Here is a 17,915-nt window from a genome sequence, read left to right as displayed (position 1 = left end):
ACATTATTGCGGTCCCCTACCCAGTTTCATTTCAAACATCGCTGCCGTTTGTCACAATCTCGAAATTCGAAAAGTAATTAAAGATGGCTCGTACGAAGCAGACCGCTCGTAAGTCCACCGGAGGGAAGGCTCCTCGGAAGCAGTTGGCCACGAAAGCCGCCCGCAAAAGTGCCCCAGCGACCGGAGGAGTGAAGAAGCCACATCGGTACCGGCCGGGAACCGTTGCTCTGCGTGAGATCCGGCGTTATCAAAAATCAACCGAACTGCTGATTCGCAAGCTGCCGTTCCAGCGGTTGGTGCGAGAAATAGCTCAAGATTTCAAGACAGATCTCCGCTTCCAGAGTTCGGCCGTTATGGCGCTGCAGGAAGCCAGTGAAGCCTATTTGGTGGGGCTGTTTGAGGATACCAATCTATGTGCCATCCACGCGAAACGTGTCACCATCATGCCGAAAGATATACAATTGGCTCGTCGAATCCGAGGCGAACGTGCTTAAACTTGAAACTTGACCATCGATTGATTCACTTCCGAACAAATGCTCAAACGGCCCTTTTCAGGGCCACTACATTCAGTATTTAAAGAGTTATCAAGAGTTTATCTAAATAATTAATGTTAAAAATGTAACTAAATGTAAATGGATTTAGCTTAATAGGAATGTAAATGGAATTAGCTTAATACTAGACAATACGATTTGCGCGCTTTGTGCGCTTGCACATATCAATATAAAATCAAAACGCGTTTATCCATGAAAAAGGAGTTAGATTTCTCTCATAAAGTACAAACTATTAAAGAGAAAATGTAATTTAGATTAGTATTTTTTTTAATACTTTATTCTTGTGGCCTGTTTTAAAATACTGTAGAAATCCAATGATCATATTTTTATGTAGAATAACGGCTCTAAAATAGTCTTACTTAGAGTTTTTTCATCAATATGAAAAAAAGATGAAAAAAGCAATATTCGTTTTATAAAATGGAAACGGCGGAAATATTTGTAATCTTCTAATCTGCAATAAACATCCTTTACAATTCATATGTAAATTGTTTCATACATTCTTCAGTCTCTGTTTGAATAGGAAAGTTTGAATAACAGTACAGAACAAATTCTAACCCTCATTTTTCTGAGAACATCTACAGTCACCATGAAATATTACTAATTCCATTGTACGGAACTATTTTCCCGCTATTTTGAGTGTCTCATCATGGCTGTTGGAGAGGTGAATTAGCTTGGAACCTTCTTATTTATCAGCACATGACAGACAGATTTATTTTCCTTCCAAAAAATACGATCTTAGATTTCGATCGTTTGTCGAATTAAAATTTCAATCACTTCATTGTTGTGCACTCAATTGTTGTGGAGGTGCTGTATTGACTTTCGAGAAATGGGTAACGATTGTATGTTAATTGTTGTGCCACCGAACAATGGAAAATAATGCATACAATAGATAAACATTTATTATAATGAAAATTCAATGTATCGATCCCAGATCCGAAAGCTAGTTTTTCATTTTGTTCACTAGTTTTTATGAATGAATAAATGAATAAATTCTGATTAAATTTTCGTTAGAAAAAAAATTGATTCATTTTGTAGCTTAGCGAAAATATCTACCAGCCACATAATTCTTCCAAAGGGTGGATCGATCAAAATTTAGTCAACTTGAAAATCAACTATTTTTTGAGCGCACATTTAAAAACTTGAACACTTCTCATTTCGTAGGTTTGGGCATGTTCAATGATTCCTCTATTTAAATTTGTCGTTTGCTCTTCCGTTCTCAAAATGGTGTTCAAGCAAGAGAAGCAATGGTTGAATGTTTTGTTCGCGCAACACGAAAATTTTCTGTATCGAATGTAGAGTAATTAGTAAGTAATCGGCAGACGGCTATCCACGTCCAAAAAACCAAGATTCGGGAAATGCTGAAGCCGGAAGCCGGCCATCGTGTGCCTAACAACTATCCTGGTAACTGTATACGAAGCTGCTCACGTCGTAAAATAGGACTCCAAGCAGCACCCGAAGCAGAAGCTTCAAACTGTAACGGTGAGGGGAAAGGTGACAGACATATTCAAAATCTTGAAACAATCCAAGTTCCTCAAATAATACCTAGATGACCTATCACATCTGCATCTACGGTTCTAAAAGCGATATTTTCGTTGGAATCGGAACCATTAACAATGACATATACGTCAAGGAATGCTTAGAGAAACTTTTCCTGCCTTTTATAATTGAGACGTGAATGTCATTCTGATTTTTTTGAATGACATTAACTTCTCAATCTAATGCCAGAAGCTGTCTTATACGGATGATTTCAAGCTGTATTTTATCATAAACGATCATACTGTTCCAGTTTTACTTCAGCAACAGTGGGACACTCTTGCTGCTGGGTGTCAAAAAAGATTATGATTTAGAACGCTTCTAAATGTTCTGTCAGTTTCTGTAGGAAGAAATCATCCACCTGCTCTACATACTTTCTTCGTGGCCAGACACAATCGGGAGGCTATTTTCAAGAATCTGTATCTCATAAATTATTTGCATTGAATCATAGAAATATAAATCATTGTAGGCGCCTGGCAGTCTAGTCGCATATGAAACTTGAACGAAGACTGAAAACATGTTAACTTTGAAAAATCATGACTCAAAAGAAATAAAAAGCATATCTCCGATTCATTTTCCTCCTGTGGATATGTTATGTAAAACAACCTCAGTTTTCATGAAAAAATATAAAAATAGAGAGCCCATGGTCCCGAAACCATGTAAACTATAAAAACGAATGTAGACGATGGCACAATGACGCGAGAAATTGTGATTCGAAGATAAAACAATAATCTGGAATTTATCGTTGACACACACCGGTGATACGACTCTCTTCGTGTTCTCCTTCAATGGCACTAACATTCCTAACGTTCGCATTCTCAACATGGTAGTTCTTGTGTCATTTTTATTAGTACTTAATTGCCATTTTTTCTATGCTAGTTTTTCATTTTGTTCACTAGTTTTTATGAATGAATAAATGAATAAATTCTGATTAAATGTTCGTTAGAAAAAAAAATTGATTCATTTTGTAGCTTAGCGAAAATATCTACCAGCCACATAATACTTCCAAAGGGTGGATCGATCAAAATTTAGTCAACTTGAAATTCAACTATTTTTTGAGCGCACATTTAAAAACTTGAACACTTCTCATTTCGTAGGTTCGGGCATGTTCAATGATTCCTCTATTTAAATTTGTCGTTTGCTCTTCCGTTCTCAAAATGGTGTTCAAGCAAGAGAAGCAATGGTTGAATGTTTTGTTCGCGCAACACGAAAATTTTCTGTATCGAATGTAGAGTAATTAGTATGTAATCGGCAGACGGCTATCCACGTCCAAAAAAACAAGATTCGGGGGAATGCTGAAGCCGGAAGCCGGCCATCGTGTGCCTAACAACTATCCTGGTAACTGTATACGAAGCTGCTCACGTCGTAAAATAGGACTCCAAGCAGCACCCGAAGCAGAAGCTTCAAACTGTAACGGTGAGGGGAAAGGTGACAGACATATTCAAAATCTTGAAACTATCCAAGTTCCTCAAATAATACCTAGATGACCTATCACATCTGCATCCACGGTTCTAAAAGCGATATTTTCGTTGGAATCGGAACCATTAACAATGACATATACGTCAAGGAATGCTTAGAGAAACTTTTCCTGCCTTTTATAATTGAGACGTGAATGTCATTCTGATTTTTTTGAATGACATTAACTTCTCAATCTAATGCCATAAGCTGTCTTATACGGATGATTTCAAGCTGTATTTTATCATAAACGATCATACTGTCCCAGTTTTACTTCAGAAACAGTGGGACACTCTTGCTGCTGGGTGTCAAAAAAGATTATGATTTAGAACGCTTCTAAATGTTCTGTCAGTTTCTGTAGGAAGAAATCATCCACCTGCTCTACATACTTTCTTCGTGGCCAGACACAATCGGGAGGCTATTTTCAAGAATCTGTATCTCATAAATTATTTGCATTGAATCATAGAAATATAAATCATTGTAGGCGCCTGGAAGTCTAGTCGCATATGAAACTTGAACGAAGACTGAAAACATGTTAACTTTGAAAAATCATGACTCAAAAGAAATAAAAAGCATATCTCCGATTCATTTTCCTCCTGTGGATATGTTATGTAAAACAACCTCAGTTTTCAAGAAAAAATATAAAAATAGAGAGCCCATGGTCCCGAAACCATGTAAACTATAAAAAACGAATGTAGACGATGGCACAATGACGCGAGAAATTGTGATTCGAAGATAAAACAATAATCTGGAATTTATCGTTGACACACACCGGTGATACGACTCTCTTCGTGTTCTCCTTCAATGGCACTAACATTCCTAACGTTCGCATTCTCAACATGGTAGTTCTTGTGTCATTTTTATTAGTACTTAATTGCCATTTTTTCTATGCTTAACTGTTTTGTGAGAAACATGCTCTAGAATGAGTATGACTCAACGGCGTAGGGATCGATTCACCTATTAGATTGTTACCGAAGAATCGATCATTGCCGAATCGATCTTTGAAAAATCAAATGCTTTTTTTTACAAGTAATTTATTTATTCTATATGAGAGCCGTCTTTTCTTTAAACAGGGAATACAAATTTCATACTTCTATGCAAACATAAAAGACATTTTATTCTGTTTCTCAGTATGAAGGCCACAAAAAATTTCCAGAGCATTCGTCTTGTACCGTCATGGAATTATTTAATGAGATAAATTAATCGAAAATTATTATTAGAAATTTAACAACTGGTGTTTGACTGAAATTTAGTCAAAACCGATTCTTGGCTATAGCGCCACTTCTGGAAAACAATGTTTCAGCTCATCCAATTTCGTCACAATTCTCCCTGTCGGCATAGTGAATGTGATGGTCTAAATATTAGGTTGGGGGAAAAGTAATCCATTATTTTTGGGTGACATTCAAGAACCATTATTTTTGGGTGAAAAAAACCAAATTGGATTGCCCGATTTGGGTCAAATGTACACCGTTTTGTTGGAAAATTCTGTGAAGTACTATTTCTGTGTATGCCATTCTAAAGGTAGCTGTATAATGTCTCTATCATAGAGGTCTAGGTCCTCATTAGCGAAAAACCATGAAAGTAGTTTTTTACAATCATCTCTTGATCCCAATTTCTTATCACTCTGGAAATTTTCCAATGCGAGGAAAAGGTGATAATAGTTTGGTGCCAGGTTCGAACCATATGGTGAATGCATTAGAACATCCCAATCAAGCTCTCGGAATTGTGTGGCCTTGCGTTGTCTGATGGAACACAACACCTCTTCTGTTGGCCAATTCCGAGCGTTTCTGGTCAATCGCTTTCTTCAAACGGTTCATTTGTTGACAATAGAGATCATAATTTAGTGTATTGCATTGGAAAAAAAAATGAAAAAAAATCTTTTAAAAATTTTTTAAAAAAATAATACAAAATTGAAAATAAATTAAATTGCACGTATTTTATTGTTGCAGTATCGGCACCATGAACATCAATCACAATTTCAGCGGGCTGGCTTGCATTTTCGCATTTATAAAAAAAAAGTGTAAAATGTACCGATTTTTTTCTTTGTTGACTTCCATTATTAACTCAACTGTCAACAACTTTTTCTCCAACCCAATATATAACTTGTGACTACCTGTTTTGTAATGACCGGACTTACACAACTGCTACCCTAGATTTACGACTAGGATTGGGCGATCAATATTAAATAATATTGTTTGTTTATAATTTTTTGTTAATAGTGTTAATAATAATATATTTTTCTATAAATATATTTTTTAAATTTTATTTATTGGAATACCAATCTTGGTTTTAGGATCAATTCTATTAAACAACCTTTCACCCAACAATAATTTTCTGCCGTCGCGATTAGGATTCGATAAAGAATAGACACAATAAATAACGAAGTATATCATCGGTTCGATTAATTTTAACGAAATTTTCTCGATAACGGTTTCCCAAGAATAATTTTCTGCTGTCGTGATTGGAATTCGATGAAGAGTGCGCACAATAAATTACGAAATATATCATCGGTCCGGAATTTTCTCGGTACCTTGTCAGGTTTCCCAATAATAATTTTCCATTGCTGCAATTGGAGTTCAATGAATATACACGATATATAACTAAATATTACATAAACATAGACACAATTTTCATAAGCAATACTGCCGTTCTACGCATAGGTGTCCCATGTTCCAAAATCAGCAACTGAGAAAAACGCAATCAAAATTTCTAGCATATTTGTGTACCAGAAGCTTGGCAATACACCGGGTTTCTTTTATGAGCAGTAAACTATTGTTTAATGAAATGTGAAGAGTTCCCGTCAATTGAATCAATCAAGCTTGATTACGGTTCAAAATACATGGTGTTACAGTTATGCCTAGAATAACAACATGGGACAATTGAACTTGATGTTGTTTTTGATATACTGGGAACAAAAAATAAGTTTTTTAGTGTTTTTCCGATAGATTATGCATGAAAACATCGTTTTATGAAGAAGGGAGTGATCTGCAACACCTTTGCAGAATATAAATCTCATTGTTATTAGGCATTCGCTAATAAGGTGTACAAGTGTTATGTTAAACTTTTTTTTATTTGTTTGAGAACTAGTTCGTTCTTCCAAACCAGAAATGAGTGCATTACTTCTGCTGAAAGCGGGACATAAAATTCATGTACTTGAACCGATTCATTAATTATGAATCTACAAATAATACATAGAGGACAGTTATGCCTAGAATATCAACATGGGACAATTGAGCTTGATGTTGTTTTTTGAAAAGCTGGGAACAAACAATAAGTTATAACATCGTTTTATGAAGAAAAGTGAAAATTGTCCCAAAGTAACATGGGACAACTATGCGTAGAACGGCAGAATAGGCCAAGCAGTGGAGAGAAACAAAGATGCCACAGAGCCTAATCCTCCTTTGGCATTCGAGAAGCCCGGGGGTAGCTGAAAATACCAGATTAATGCTGCGAAGTGCCATAACTCTATGATAATAATAACGTGAGGGTGATTGCTATAGATCACAATCCCAACAACCCAGAGTTCCGCTCTGTAGAGAGAAGTTGGGCCATCGTCAAGGAACAATTTTAGATAAACTGGCGTACTGCGGCGAACAAAGTGCCTTTACAGAATCTGATGGCCTGGATTCGGTCCACCGGAAGTTCGAAAAGAAAAATAATTTAATTATTTCAACAGAAAAACTAATAATTTTATACGCATTCCTGTTTGATCAAATTTAGATCGTAACACCCTTCATGTAGGAAAGCGGGATTGTCATGTTCATTCGATAGAAATACTACGTGTAGAGCGCGTGAATGCGCGGGCTTCATGCTGCTTAAAATTGACTCAGTAAAGTCCTGGCTTGACGTCGTCGTTGACATTACTGCAGGTGTGTGAATGGCGTGCAATAGCTAAAATGGGAGAGGAGTCGTCGTCGCGAAAAATGGCTATGCATTGTTTGCACGAAGGTTGAATATTTGACACTTTTCGACAGGTAACACTTGGTTGAAATCGGGTACGAATACTACTTTGTCACTCTTCAATTATCAACCGTGGCAAACAACGTCAAACATCGTAAATGGGAAAATTTTGATCGGAATATGTAAAGTATGTCCATGTTCCGAGGAAAAGTTAGAATTTTTTTTAAGCAAACAGTAACTAAATATTTGCTTGTCGTGTTTTGGGTCAAATATTTTTGATCATTGCCATACATTGTACAGATTATATCTGTCAGAAAAATGTCAGACATTTGGCTTCGGTCAAACAGTGTATGAGTGCAATTCCAAATGAAATCATCCAAAAAATGTAGATTTTAAAAACACGTATTTTTGATTCGAATGAAAGTTTGTATTCCGTATGGGTTGGAGGAAATATGAGTTTTCCCCAGCAATTGGGAATTTTTTGACTCAAGCGTAACTTTTGAAAAGGGCGTATCGATTTTAGTAGGAGAAATCTTTGATAATTTATATCTGAAAAACTATGAGTCGTACCGAAATAGTGTCTTAGAAAGAGTTATAGCGTATTGATGAAAAAAAATATACACTACTCACAGTACTCTTTTTTATTTACAAAAAAAAACTTTAATTTGCAATATTCAAAATATATATCTTTTAATTTTTTTTAAATTTATTCATATAAAATAGAGGTCATGTAGAAAATTTAAAAAATGGGTCCAAGATGGTAAAACTATTTTTGACGAACTTTGTGAAACATCGATTTTTTATGAATTTCTGAAACTTCGATTTTTTGTATGTTAACCAACGTTTTTAGCCACAAATTATGATTTCTGATGTGATTTAAAACAAAAAGCTTATTACAAATCTCCTTCTAAATGTAGCCATTCTCGAGATAATTTTAAAAATATTTCTAATTTATTGTCTTTTTTATAGCAAATATTCCCTTTTAGAATGTTTGTCGTGTTATACCATCATGTTCATGAAATTTTATGAATTTGGTTATAATTTACAACAACCTTTCCAAATACATCATTATGGTAAAAATATATGTTTAGAAGTTACGTTGAAAAACATTTGAAGACATGTGGGTTAACACAAAACGCAGCGATTTAAAAAAAATTATCTTAATACAAACTTTTAACATATTATTCGTGTTACACAATCAAAACACGAACAGTAGAATTGAAATCCCAACAACAAATACACCTTGTTGATTCAACCGGACGTTATGGGTACAAATATAATCAACTTGTTTACGTTATGCCTAGATTATACCTGAAGCCAGGTATCTCTAAGCTACCTCTGTATAGGTATATAAAGTCAGGTATCTTTAACCTACCTCTGTACAGGTATCTATGTCAGGTACCTTTAAGGTAATTCTATAATGTATATAAAGTTACTTATATTCAAACATCGTTCATCAGTCGAGAAATCTTCTTTATAGAGTGAATAACAGTATACCATAATGGACTACAAATTTTTTTTTCGTGTTGTAGACCGTTTATATGGAAAAAATACTATGTAACATATCAAATAGATCAAAATACTGTTACCTTCGTGAATGTAAAAAATGCCCAACAATGGACGAGTTTGGAAACTGGTTTCTAGATGAGCTTCAGGAACGCAATTTTATTGAAATCACTTATGCACAATGGATTTCTACTGATCGATGCGACATAGAAACTCTTGTAAAACCGGTGAATGAATTTGTATCGTATTTTTGCGAAAAAATAGAAAAATTACTTACTCATGATTACATTCAAACACAACAGTCCACATTTCTTAACAATATAAAAGCTAATTTGCAAGCAAAATGAGGTTGTTGTGATTTGCGATTTTTCCGAAAATTATTCATTTGTGCTTCAAGATGAAGTTCAAAGTCGTCACTGGAACAATGATCAAGCAACAATCCATCCATTCGTTGTTTATTATAGAGATGAAAAAGGTTCTCTGGCAAATTTAAGCTTTGTAGTTGTATATCTGAAGTTTTAAGTCATGACACAATAGCTGTGCAAGTATTTATTTCTAAATTGTTAACATTTTTGAAACAACAAATGCAGGTAAAAAGGATTAAATTCATGTCGGATGGTGCTGCATCCCAGTATAAAAATGGGAAAAATTTTGCGAGTTTATGTCAGTTTAAATCGAAATACGACATTGATGCGGAATGGTATTTTTTTGCAACATTGCATCACAAGCAATTGATGCAATTGGTGGTACATTAAAACAGATGGCAACAAGGGCTAGTTTGGCTAGGCAGCATGAACATCCGATTACGAGTGCAAAAACGTTATTTGACTGGGCTAGCAAGCGAAAAGAAGACTACACTGCGTTTCACAACTATAGAACCACTCATTTTTTCTAAGTTTCCAGAGATATGTAAAAAGTCGGATGAATTGAAGTATATAGTGTAGGACATAACAACTATATTCATTTAAAAGACTGGCCGTTTGAACTTTATTGTTCATTCTTTGTGTGGACACCGACTGGACAACATCGTTGCTGGACGAGCTGGACGGCGAGGGATCGAGTGCCTTTCTCAAGGCAAGAGGGTGGAGGTGGTAGCGCTGGAGTAGAGTAGAGTAGAGTTTTCAAAGGGCCTTTCTCAAGGCTAGAGACGAATGAACTGAAAAAGTTTAAAGTCTCTTTAATACAATACCTTCCTTCCTTCCTTTATTGTTGTGTTCAGGTGCGAAACATTCAAAAAACAAAAATTCCAGTGTTTCATAACTATAGAACCAGATGGGAAAACTCTCACTCCTTTACAAAATTAACGTCAATTTCATATAAATTACAATAAGTTCCCAATTCGTAGGTCATCTTTAGTTCTCGATCAACTTAAATAACCAATTCGGGGTGGTTTTGACCAAGCTGCGACATGTTGAAGTGGGCAATGTTGCCTGTTGTATTTGTGAAATAAATGAACTCACAAGATCATAATAAACTCTACGCAGAAGATACTGTTCGTTTAAGCTCTTCAAATCACTCATACTGCTTGTAAGCTGCATCTACTATTCATACGATCACTCCTCATAAGATCATGATTGAGTTTTGACCTGGTAAATAAACTGACCAGTCCAGAAATTGAAGCCCCTATTCAATGGACCATGCCTTGACTTTCCGGATGTTAGGAATTGATGACAAATTACCCAATTATCACGGTGTTTTTGATACAAAAACAGTAGTAAATGATTCTGGAGTACTTCATTGCACTTCTGACTGTACAATGGTGTTGATGAAAAGCTATCTGAAACAGGCCGTTTTGAAAATATCATCAAACTGCCGTCTGCAAAGTTACGAGTTGAAAAATTACATGACACGTTCCGTAAGTCCTTCCAGTATGAATAAATTCTATTCAAGTTGTATTTCTTTTTATCAGAGAAGTTCTCCTGGTATAGTGAAACCCATGGGACATTAGTTTTTGGACCCGCAGGTTTAGAGATGAGATTTTTATGGTTTGGAGAGAATTTTCTCAAAAAGATCTGGTTTAGGTAGCTGACCATCAACACGAATGAACAGTCAGAAGTGCAAAGAAGTACTTCAGAATCATTTACTACTGTGTTTACATAAAAAAACAATGTTATAATTGGGTAATTTGGCATCAATTCATAGAATTCGGGAAGTCATGGCATGGCATGGTCAGTTTATTTAAAAGATCAAAACTCAATCAAGAACTTATGAGGAGTAATCGTACAAATAGTAGATGCAGCTTACAAGCAGTATGAGTGATTTGAAAAAGCCTAAACGAACAGTGTCTTCTGCGTAGAACGAGATACACACTACAACTTTGCTTAGCTTGGACAAAACCACCCCGAAAGGGTTATTTAAGTTGATTGAGAATTAAAGAAGACCTACGAATTTGGAACTTATTGTAATTTCTATGAAATTGACGTTAATTTTGTAAATAAGTGAGAGTTTTCCCATCTGGTTCTATAGTTATGAAACACTGGAATTTTTATTTTTTGAATGTTTCGCGCCTGAACACAACAATAAAGTTCAAACGGCCAGTCTTTTAAATGAAGATTGTTGTTATATCCTACACTATATACTTCAATTCGTCCGACTTCTTACATATCTCTGGAAACTCAGAAAAAATGATTGGTTCTATAGTTGTGAAACGCAGTGTATCTTACAAAATTGTCATTTTCATATATGTCACAAAAAGAATATGATCAGGGTTGGAACAGTTGAGTAGCATGTATGATAACATCAAACAAATTCCAGGTACCCAAAAGTATAATTCTTTTGTACCTGTATCCGAAAATGAAGTAGCAGCAAAGTTGTACTCTAATGACAATGCAGCAAGTTATCATAATGTGTATAGAAATATAACAAAATAATGAAAAAAGAAATTATATACAACGAAATTGCTAGTTGATAAAAATAAATGTTGATAAAAAATAAATGCTAAAAATTCTAGTATTATTATTAGTATCTCCTAAACTCCGATAAATATAGGAATTATTTGACCAAATGGTAGAGAATTATATTTTTTCCTTTTATAAATGTTGTGTTCTGTTGGCGCAACATGTATAACATGTTAAAAGTTTGTATTAAGATAAAAAAAACATTTTTAAATATGGCTACGTTTTATATTAACCCAACTTAACTCCTAAACATATATTTTTACCATGATGATGTATTTGGAAAAGTTGTTGGAAATTATAAGCAAATTCATAAAATTTCGTGAACATGACGGTATAACACGACAAACATATTAAAAGGGAATATTTACTATAAAAAAGACAATAAATTAGAAATCTGTTTCAAAATATCTCGAGAATGGCTGCATTTAGAAGGAGATTTATAATGAGCTTTTTTGTTTTAAATCACATCAGGAATCATAATTTGTGACTTAAAATGATTTTTAACATACAAAAATTCGAAGTTTCGAAAATTCATAAAAATTCGATGTTCCACAAAGTTTGTCTAAAATAGTTTTACCATCTTGGGGACCCATTTTTTAAATTTTCTACATGACTTCTATTTTATATGAAAAAAAATTAAAAAAAATTTAAAAATATGTATTTTGGATATTGCAAATTAAAGTTTTTTCGTAAATAAAAAAAGTGTACTAATTTTTGTTCTGAGTGTATATTTTTTTCATGTTTAGACATCAATACTCTATAACTCTTTCTAAGACACTATTTCGGTACGACTCATAGTTTTTTAGATATAAATTATCAAAGATTTCTCCTACTAAAATCGATACGCCCTTTTCAAAAGTTACGCTTGAGTCAAAAAATTCCCAATTGCTGTGGAAAACTCATATTTCCTTCAACCCAAACGGAATACAAACTTTCATTCGAATCAAAAATACTCATGTTTTGTCATTTGTCGATTTCATTTGGAATTGCTCATGAGCATCTTAAGAAGTAGACATAAAAACGATGAAGAATCATAAATAGATAGAGGGTGATACGAACAGGGGGAAAGGACACCAGAGATTATCACTGCTAAAAACTAATTATCTTCTTTCTTCAAAGTACAACACATACAGCGTAATGTTAATGTGAAGGAACGTAATACCAAATATTTTTCCATGGAAATTTTATGAACGCATTCACACACACCAACGTCAACATTCAGCAAGATTTGTCGTTGAGAAAAATTCACGTTATGTTGGCACTATATATTGTATGTAGGGCGCTAAAGCGTCTGTAATAGTTGAAGAAAAAAAAATCAAACGACAATACAATTCCAACCCCTTTCATATAAAGGTGTAAACTGTTATGGCACGTTTACATCAGGGAGATTTATAGCTATACATGGATTTATTCACCCGAAAATAGATGTAATCGGGTAAGAGTATATAACTACTATGAATACAATAAATTCAGGCAGATGTAAACGCTCATGCAGCTTGGATGCAGTTCTACTTCAAGTGAATAAATCAACCGAAAATAAGAATATAAGAATTATCTAAGCGCTAATGTAAACGGTTAATGCGATTTCTATAAATCTCATCATATTTCTTCACAGGAATATATCACTAGTCTAAGCCCACCGTTAGAATCTAATAAATCTTCGATGCATCTTTTGGTTTTTAGAAATGGTAGAAGGATGCACACCATTAAGTCGCGAAATCAGACACCAACCAAATCGAATCTGAAATTACACAGTTTGGGAGAGTTTTGCAATATCAACCCAAAATGAACGTGATGCGTGAATTGTGACTACGACAGAAGCGCTACTTTTGTAAGAGACTTCAACGCGTCTTTCGCGTTCTTTAAATGCCAAACAAAACGTACCTGAAAATATCTCAAACCGCATAATTTTTGGATTCTGTAATGATAATTGGTGGTAGGGGTTTGATTGTTTTGATTTAAGTTTTGATTGTTTTAAGTATTTGTAATTTTGCATATACATCAATCCAAAATGTGTTAGCTCTATTTCTTCCTTCAATACATGACACCGGAATATTTACCCTCTTGCTAACGTAAAATTGTACAGTTCCCACAATTGAATCAAAATGAATATGATTGCAATAATTGTAGTATTTGTAACGGTTTTCAACTAATCTAGAATAAGGGTGCGAATTACAAGACACCAAGAAGGACAGTAAGATACACGTGTGTATGTGTGAGTCCTTGGACAGGATGCGAAGTAAAAACTACCGAGGGTAATATTTCCCGCCCTTACAACAGGGTATAAAAGATTGATCAATGAATGTGGTTGGCATCAGTTGTATTTCAGTTTTCGACTTGTGAAAGTGATAGGATGGCCCGTACCAAGCAGACAGCTCGTAAATCGACCGGCGGAAAAGCTCCACGGAAACAGCTGGCCACGAAAGCCGCCCGAAAGAGCGCTCCCTCGACCGGAGGAGTGAAGAAGCCACATCGCTACCGGCCGGGAACTGTTGCTCTGCGTGAGATTCGTCGCTACCAGAAATCAACCGAACTGCTGATTCGCAAGTTGCCATTCCAGCGACTGGTGCGTGAAATCGCTCAGGACTTCAAGACAGATCTCCGCTTCCAGAGTGCAGCAGTTGCTGCGTTGCAGGAAGCAAGCGAGGCCTATCTGGTAGGACTTTTCGAGGACACTAATCTGTGCGCCATCCACGCAAAGCGTGTTACAATCATGCCGAAGGATATCCAGTTGGCTCGACGAATCCGGGGAGAACGTGCTTAATTTGTAGTTGCTGCTGTTAATGCAAAAACGGTCCTTTTCAGGACCACCCAGATGTATCCCGAAAGAGTAATTTTAAAATTATTTAGTTTATATTTATTCTAACTACTAAATCTAACTGTTGTGATGACTGGAATTTTTGTCACTATGCCAAGATAGGCATAAGTTGCAAGTGCAAAACACCCTGTTGCGCCGGCTAATGATTCAGTAATATTTTTGTTTTGTTTTCTACAATGTGTTTGTTGTGATAAACTGTTGAATGTGTAAAAACGAGTGTGTATCAACAATATGAACCATTATGAGCCTTGAACACGTGTTAGATGACGCATGGCACAAATGTTGGTCGTTGATGTGCGAGAAGTTACTAGAATGATTTGTGAAAATCAGTTGACAAGATTGAGGCAACCGAAGTGTTGAACGCCATTTTTCAAAATGAGCTAAATCGACATTGAAAGAGTACTGAAGCTGGAGGAAACAATAAACAATACAATAAATAATAAAATTTTAAACATAAACATAACTTTGGCCGCGAGTAATCGGTTACATATTACTAACATAGTTGTAAGACAAAAATTGTCAAAATATTGGACTCCCGGCCCCGTCAGGCTAACACCACATGTGCCTAAGAAAATATATATTTTGGGAAAAAAAAACTTTTATGAAGGTTAGTTTTCACAGTTCCGAAAAATAATCGACACGCTACGGCCACACCATATACATACACTCGATAAAAAAAATAATAGGAACACCTTGCAACATCAACAGAGTTTTTTGAAAAGTTGAAAGTTGGTGAAAAATCAATCCAAATACTACATGGGCTGAAAAGTCCCGGGATTTTTAATGAAAACAATCGTTTTTTATTTCTCAATATAGGTTTTTTTTTCAACGGAAATACACTTTGTTTAGCGAGCTTCCAACTGTAGTACGAAACGTTTAAGTCTTCGAAATATGCCTCAGTGCCACTCTGCAGACTGCCTATTGGACTCAGGAGTGTGGTAATGGATCCACGTTTACATCCATTGTCACAAAACAACGAGGGAAGTTCACTCGATTACGCCAAAACGGCTGTTGAATCATCAACGCGTCATTTCACGAGTGTTCAAAACGTAGTTTTGTTCTCGAAGGAGCAGAAGTGGAATAATATTTCGTCACTGCATTGATTGTTCAGGAGTTTTTTCCATCAACAAACAATGTTTGAACAAAATACAATATTCCTCTTCTTACAGTTTCTATACGAATGCTCAGGTAGTGACATTTAAACAATTGTAGTTTGTGAACAAATAAACGAAATGTCATGAAACTTCACACATAAGCTAGTGGCAGATGAACCTATCGAAACGAATCTTATTTATTTTTTAGTGACGCCATATGTTGAAAAATCCTGGGACCTTTCAGCCCATGTAGTAGATGGGATGTACATGATTTGAAAGGTTCTAGTTTCATAATATTATGCGTTCATATGTATGTAGGTGTAGTAGACAAAAAATTAAGAGAAAAAATAAATTTCTTTATGTTTTTTTTTAAAGCATTTGAACTCATTTCATTTACCAATTAGGTTAATAAAAAATCCAATTAACCTTATTAATTGAGGGGCTCAAAATGAAAGGGGTGTAAGTGACATCATCGATTTCTCTACATCGACTCTCTCTCTCTCTCTTTTGGTTATAACTCAGCTGCAAACACGTTCCCAACTGTATATGACAATGTTGGAGATAGGTCAGAACCTCATCTATCTAACTAAAGAGAAAGTTGATGAAGAGAAATCGATCAAATCACTTACAACCCTTTCCTTCTGAGCCCCTCAAATGTAATCGTCCTAAAAATGCCAATTTTAAAAACATGTATTTTTGCTTCGAATGAAAGTTTGTATTCCGTTTGATTGGAGGAAATATGAGTTTTCCACAGCAATTGGGAATTGTTTGACTCAAGTGTGACTTTTGAAGAGGGTGTATTGATTTTAGTAAGAGAAATCGTTGATAATTCATATCCCAAAAACTATGAGTCGTACCGAAATAGTATCTTAGAAAGAGTTATAGAGTATTGATGTATAAACGTGAAAAAATATACAAATAGAAAAAAAAATATTTGCAATATAAAAAATACGTATTTTTAATTTTTATAATTTTGTTTTCATATAAAATAGAAGTCATGTAGAAAATTCAAAAAATAAGTCCAAGATGGTTAAAATATTTTCGACGAACGGCAAACATCGAATTTTTATGAATTTTCGAAACTTCGAATTTTTGTATGTTAACAATCATTTTTAGCCACAAATTATGAATCCTGATGTGATTTAAAACAAAAATGCTCATTATCAATCTCCTTCTAAATGCAGCCATATATATATATATTTCAAAAATATTCAAAAAAATATTTCTAAAATATTGTCTTTTTCATAGTAAATAGGCCCTTTTAAAAGGTTTGCCGTGTTATACCGTCATGTTCATGATATTTTATGAACTTGCTTATAATTTTCAACAACTTTTCCAAATACATCATTATGGTAAAAATATTAGGCTGACAAAAAAGTCCTGCGGTATTTTTTTTTGAATTTTCATTTGCTCATAAAATTAGTTACAATCATTTGTTTTAAGTCAAATATGCGCCGTTTTGTTCGATGACTTGTTCCCAACGAGATGCCAACTTCATAATACCCCTGTTATAAAAGCTCGCTTCCTTATTGGCAAAAAACTCGGATAGCCAATTTTCACAGCCCTCTTTTGTGACTAACTTCTGACTACCTAGCTCGTTCGCCATGGACAAACACAGGTGGTAGTCACTTGGTGCAAGGTCCGGATTATACGGCGGATGCAAAAGAACCTCCCATCCGAGCTCCCGGAGCTTCTGGCGCGTCACAAAAGAAGTGTGTGGCCTGGCGTTGTCCTGATGGAAGACAATGCGGCCTCTGTTTATCAAAGATGGCCTCTTCTTCATGAGTGCTACCTTCAAGCGATCCAGTTGTTGGCAGTACAGGTCCGAATTGAGCGTTTGGCCATAGGGAAGCAGCTCATAATAGACTATTCCTTGACAATCCCACCAAACACACAGCAGAACCTTCCTGGCTGTTAATGAGGGCTTGGCCACCGTCTGAGCCGCTTCAGCGGGCTTCGACCACGACCGTTTGCGCTTCACGTTGTCGTAAGTGACCCACTTTTCATCGCCAGTCACCATCCGCTTCAAAAACGGGTCGATTTTGTTGCGATTCAGCAGCGATTCACATGCGTCGATACGGTCAAAGATGTTTTTTGTGCAACGTGTGTGGCACCCATACATCGAGCTTCTTTGTGAATCCAAGCTTCTTCAAATGGTTAA

The 17,915-nt window shown here is 35.3% G+C and overlaps 1 protein-coding gene across 1 annotated transcript; it reads left to right on the top strand.

Annotated features, from left to right (window-relative positions):
* The first annotated feature begins 3 nt into the window (after nucleotides 1-3).
* Nucleotides 4-16,033, top strand: LOC129766183 (uncharacterized). The gene is made up of 2 exons (XM_055766685.1): nucleotides 4-486; nucleotides 14,161-16,033. The coding sequence occupies exons 1-2, from the start codon at nucleotides 84-86 to the stop codon at nucleotides 14,604-14,606; spliced, it is 849 nt and encodes a 282-aa protein (XP_055622660.1). The 5' UTR covers nucleotides 4-83; the 3' UTR covers nucleotides 14,607-16,033.
* Nucleotides 16,034-17,915: the final 1,882 nt, after the last annotated feature.

Source organism: Toxorhynchites rutilus, chromosome 2, assembly GCF_029784135.1.
Source record: "Toxorhynchites rutilus septentrionalis strain SRP chromosome 2, ASM2978413v1, whole genome shotgun sequence".
Taxonomy (NCBI): domain Eukaryota; kingdom Metazoa; phylum Arthropoda; class Insecta; order Diptera; family Culicidae; genus Toxorhynchites; species Toxorhynchites rutilus.
Note: the sequence above shows the minus strand (reverse complement) of the source record. Positions and strands in the feature narration are given on the sequence as shown.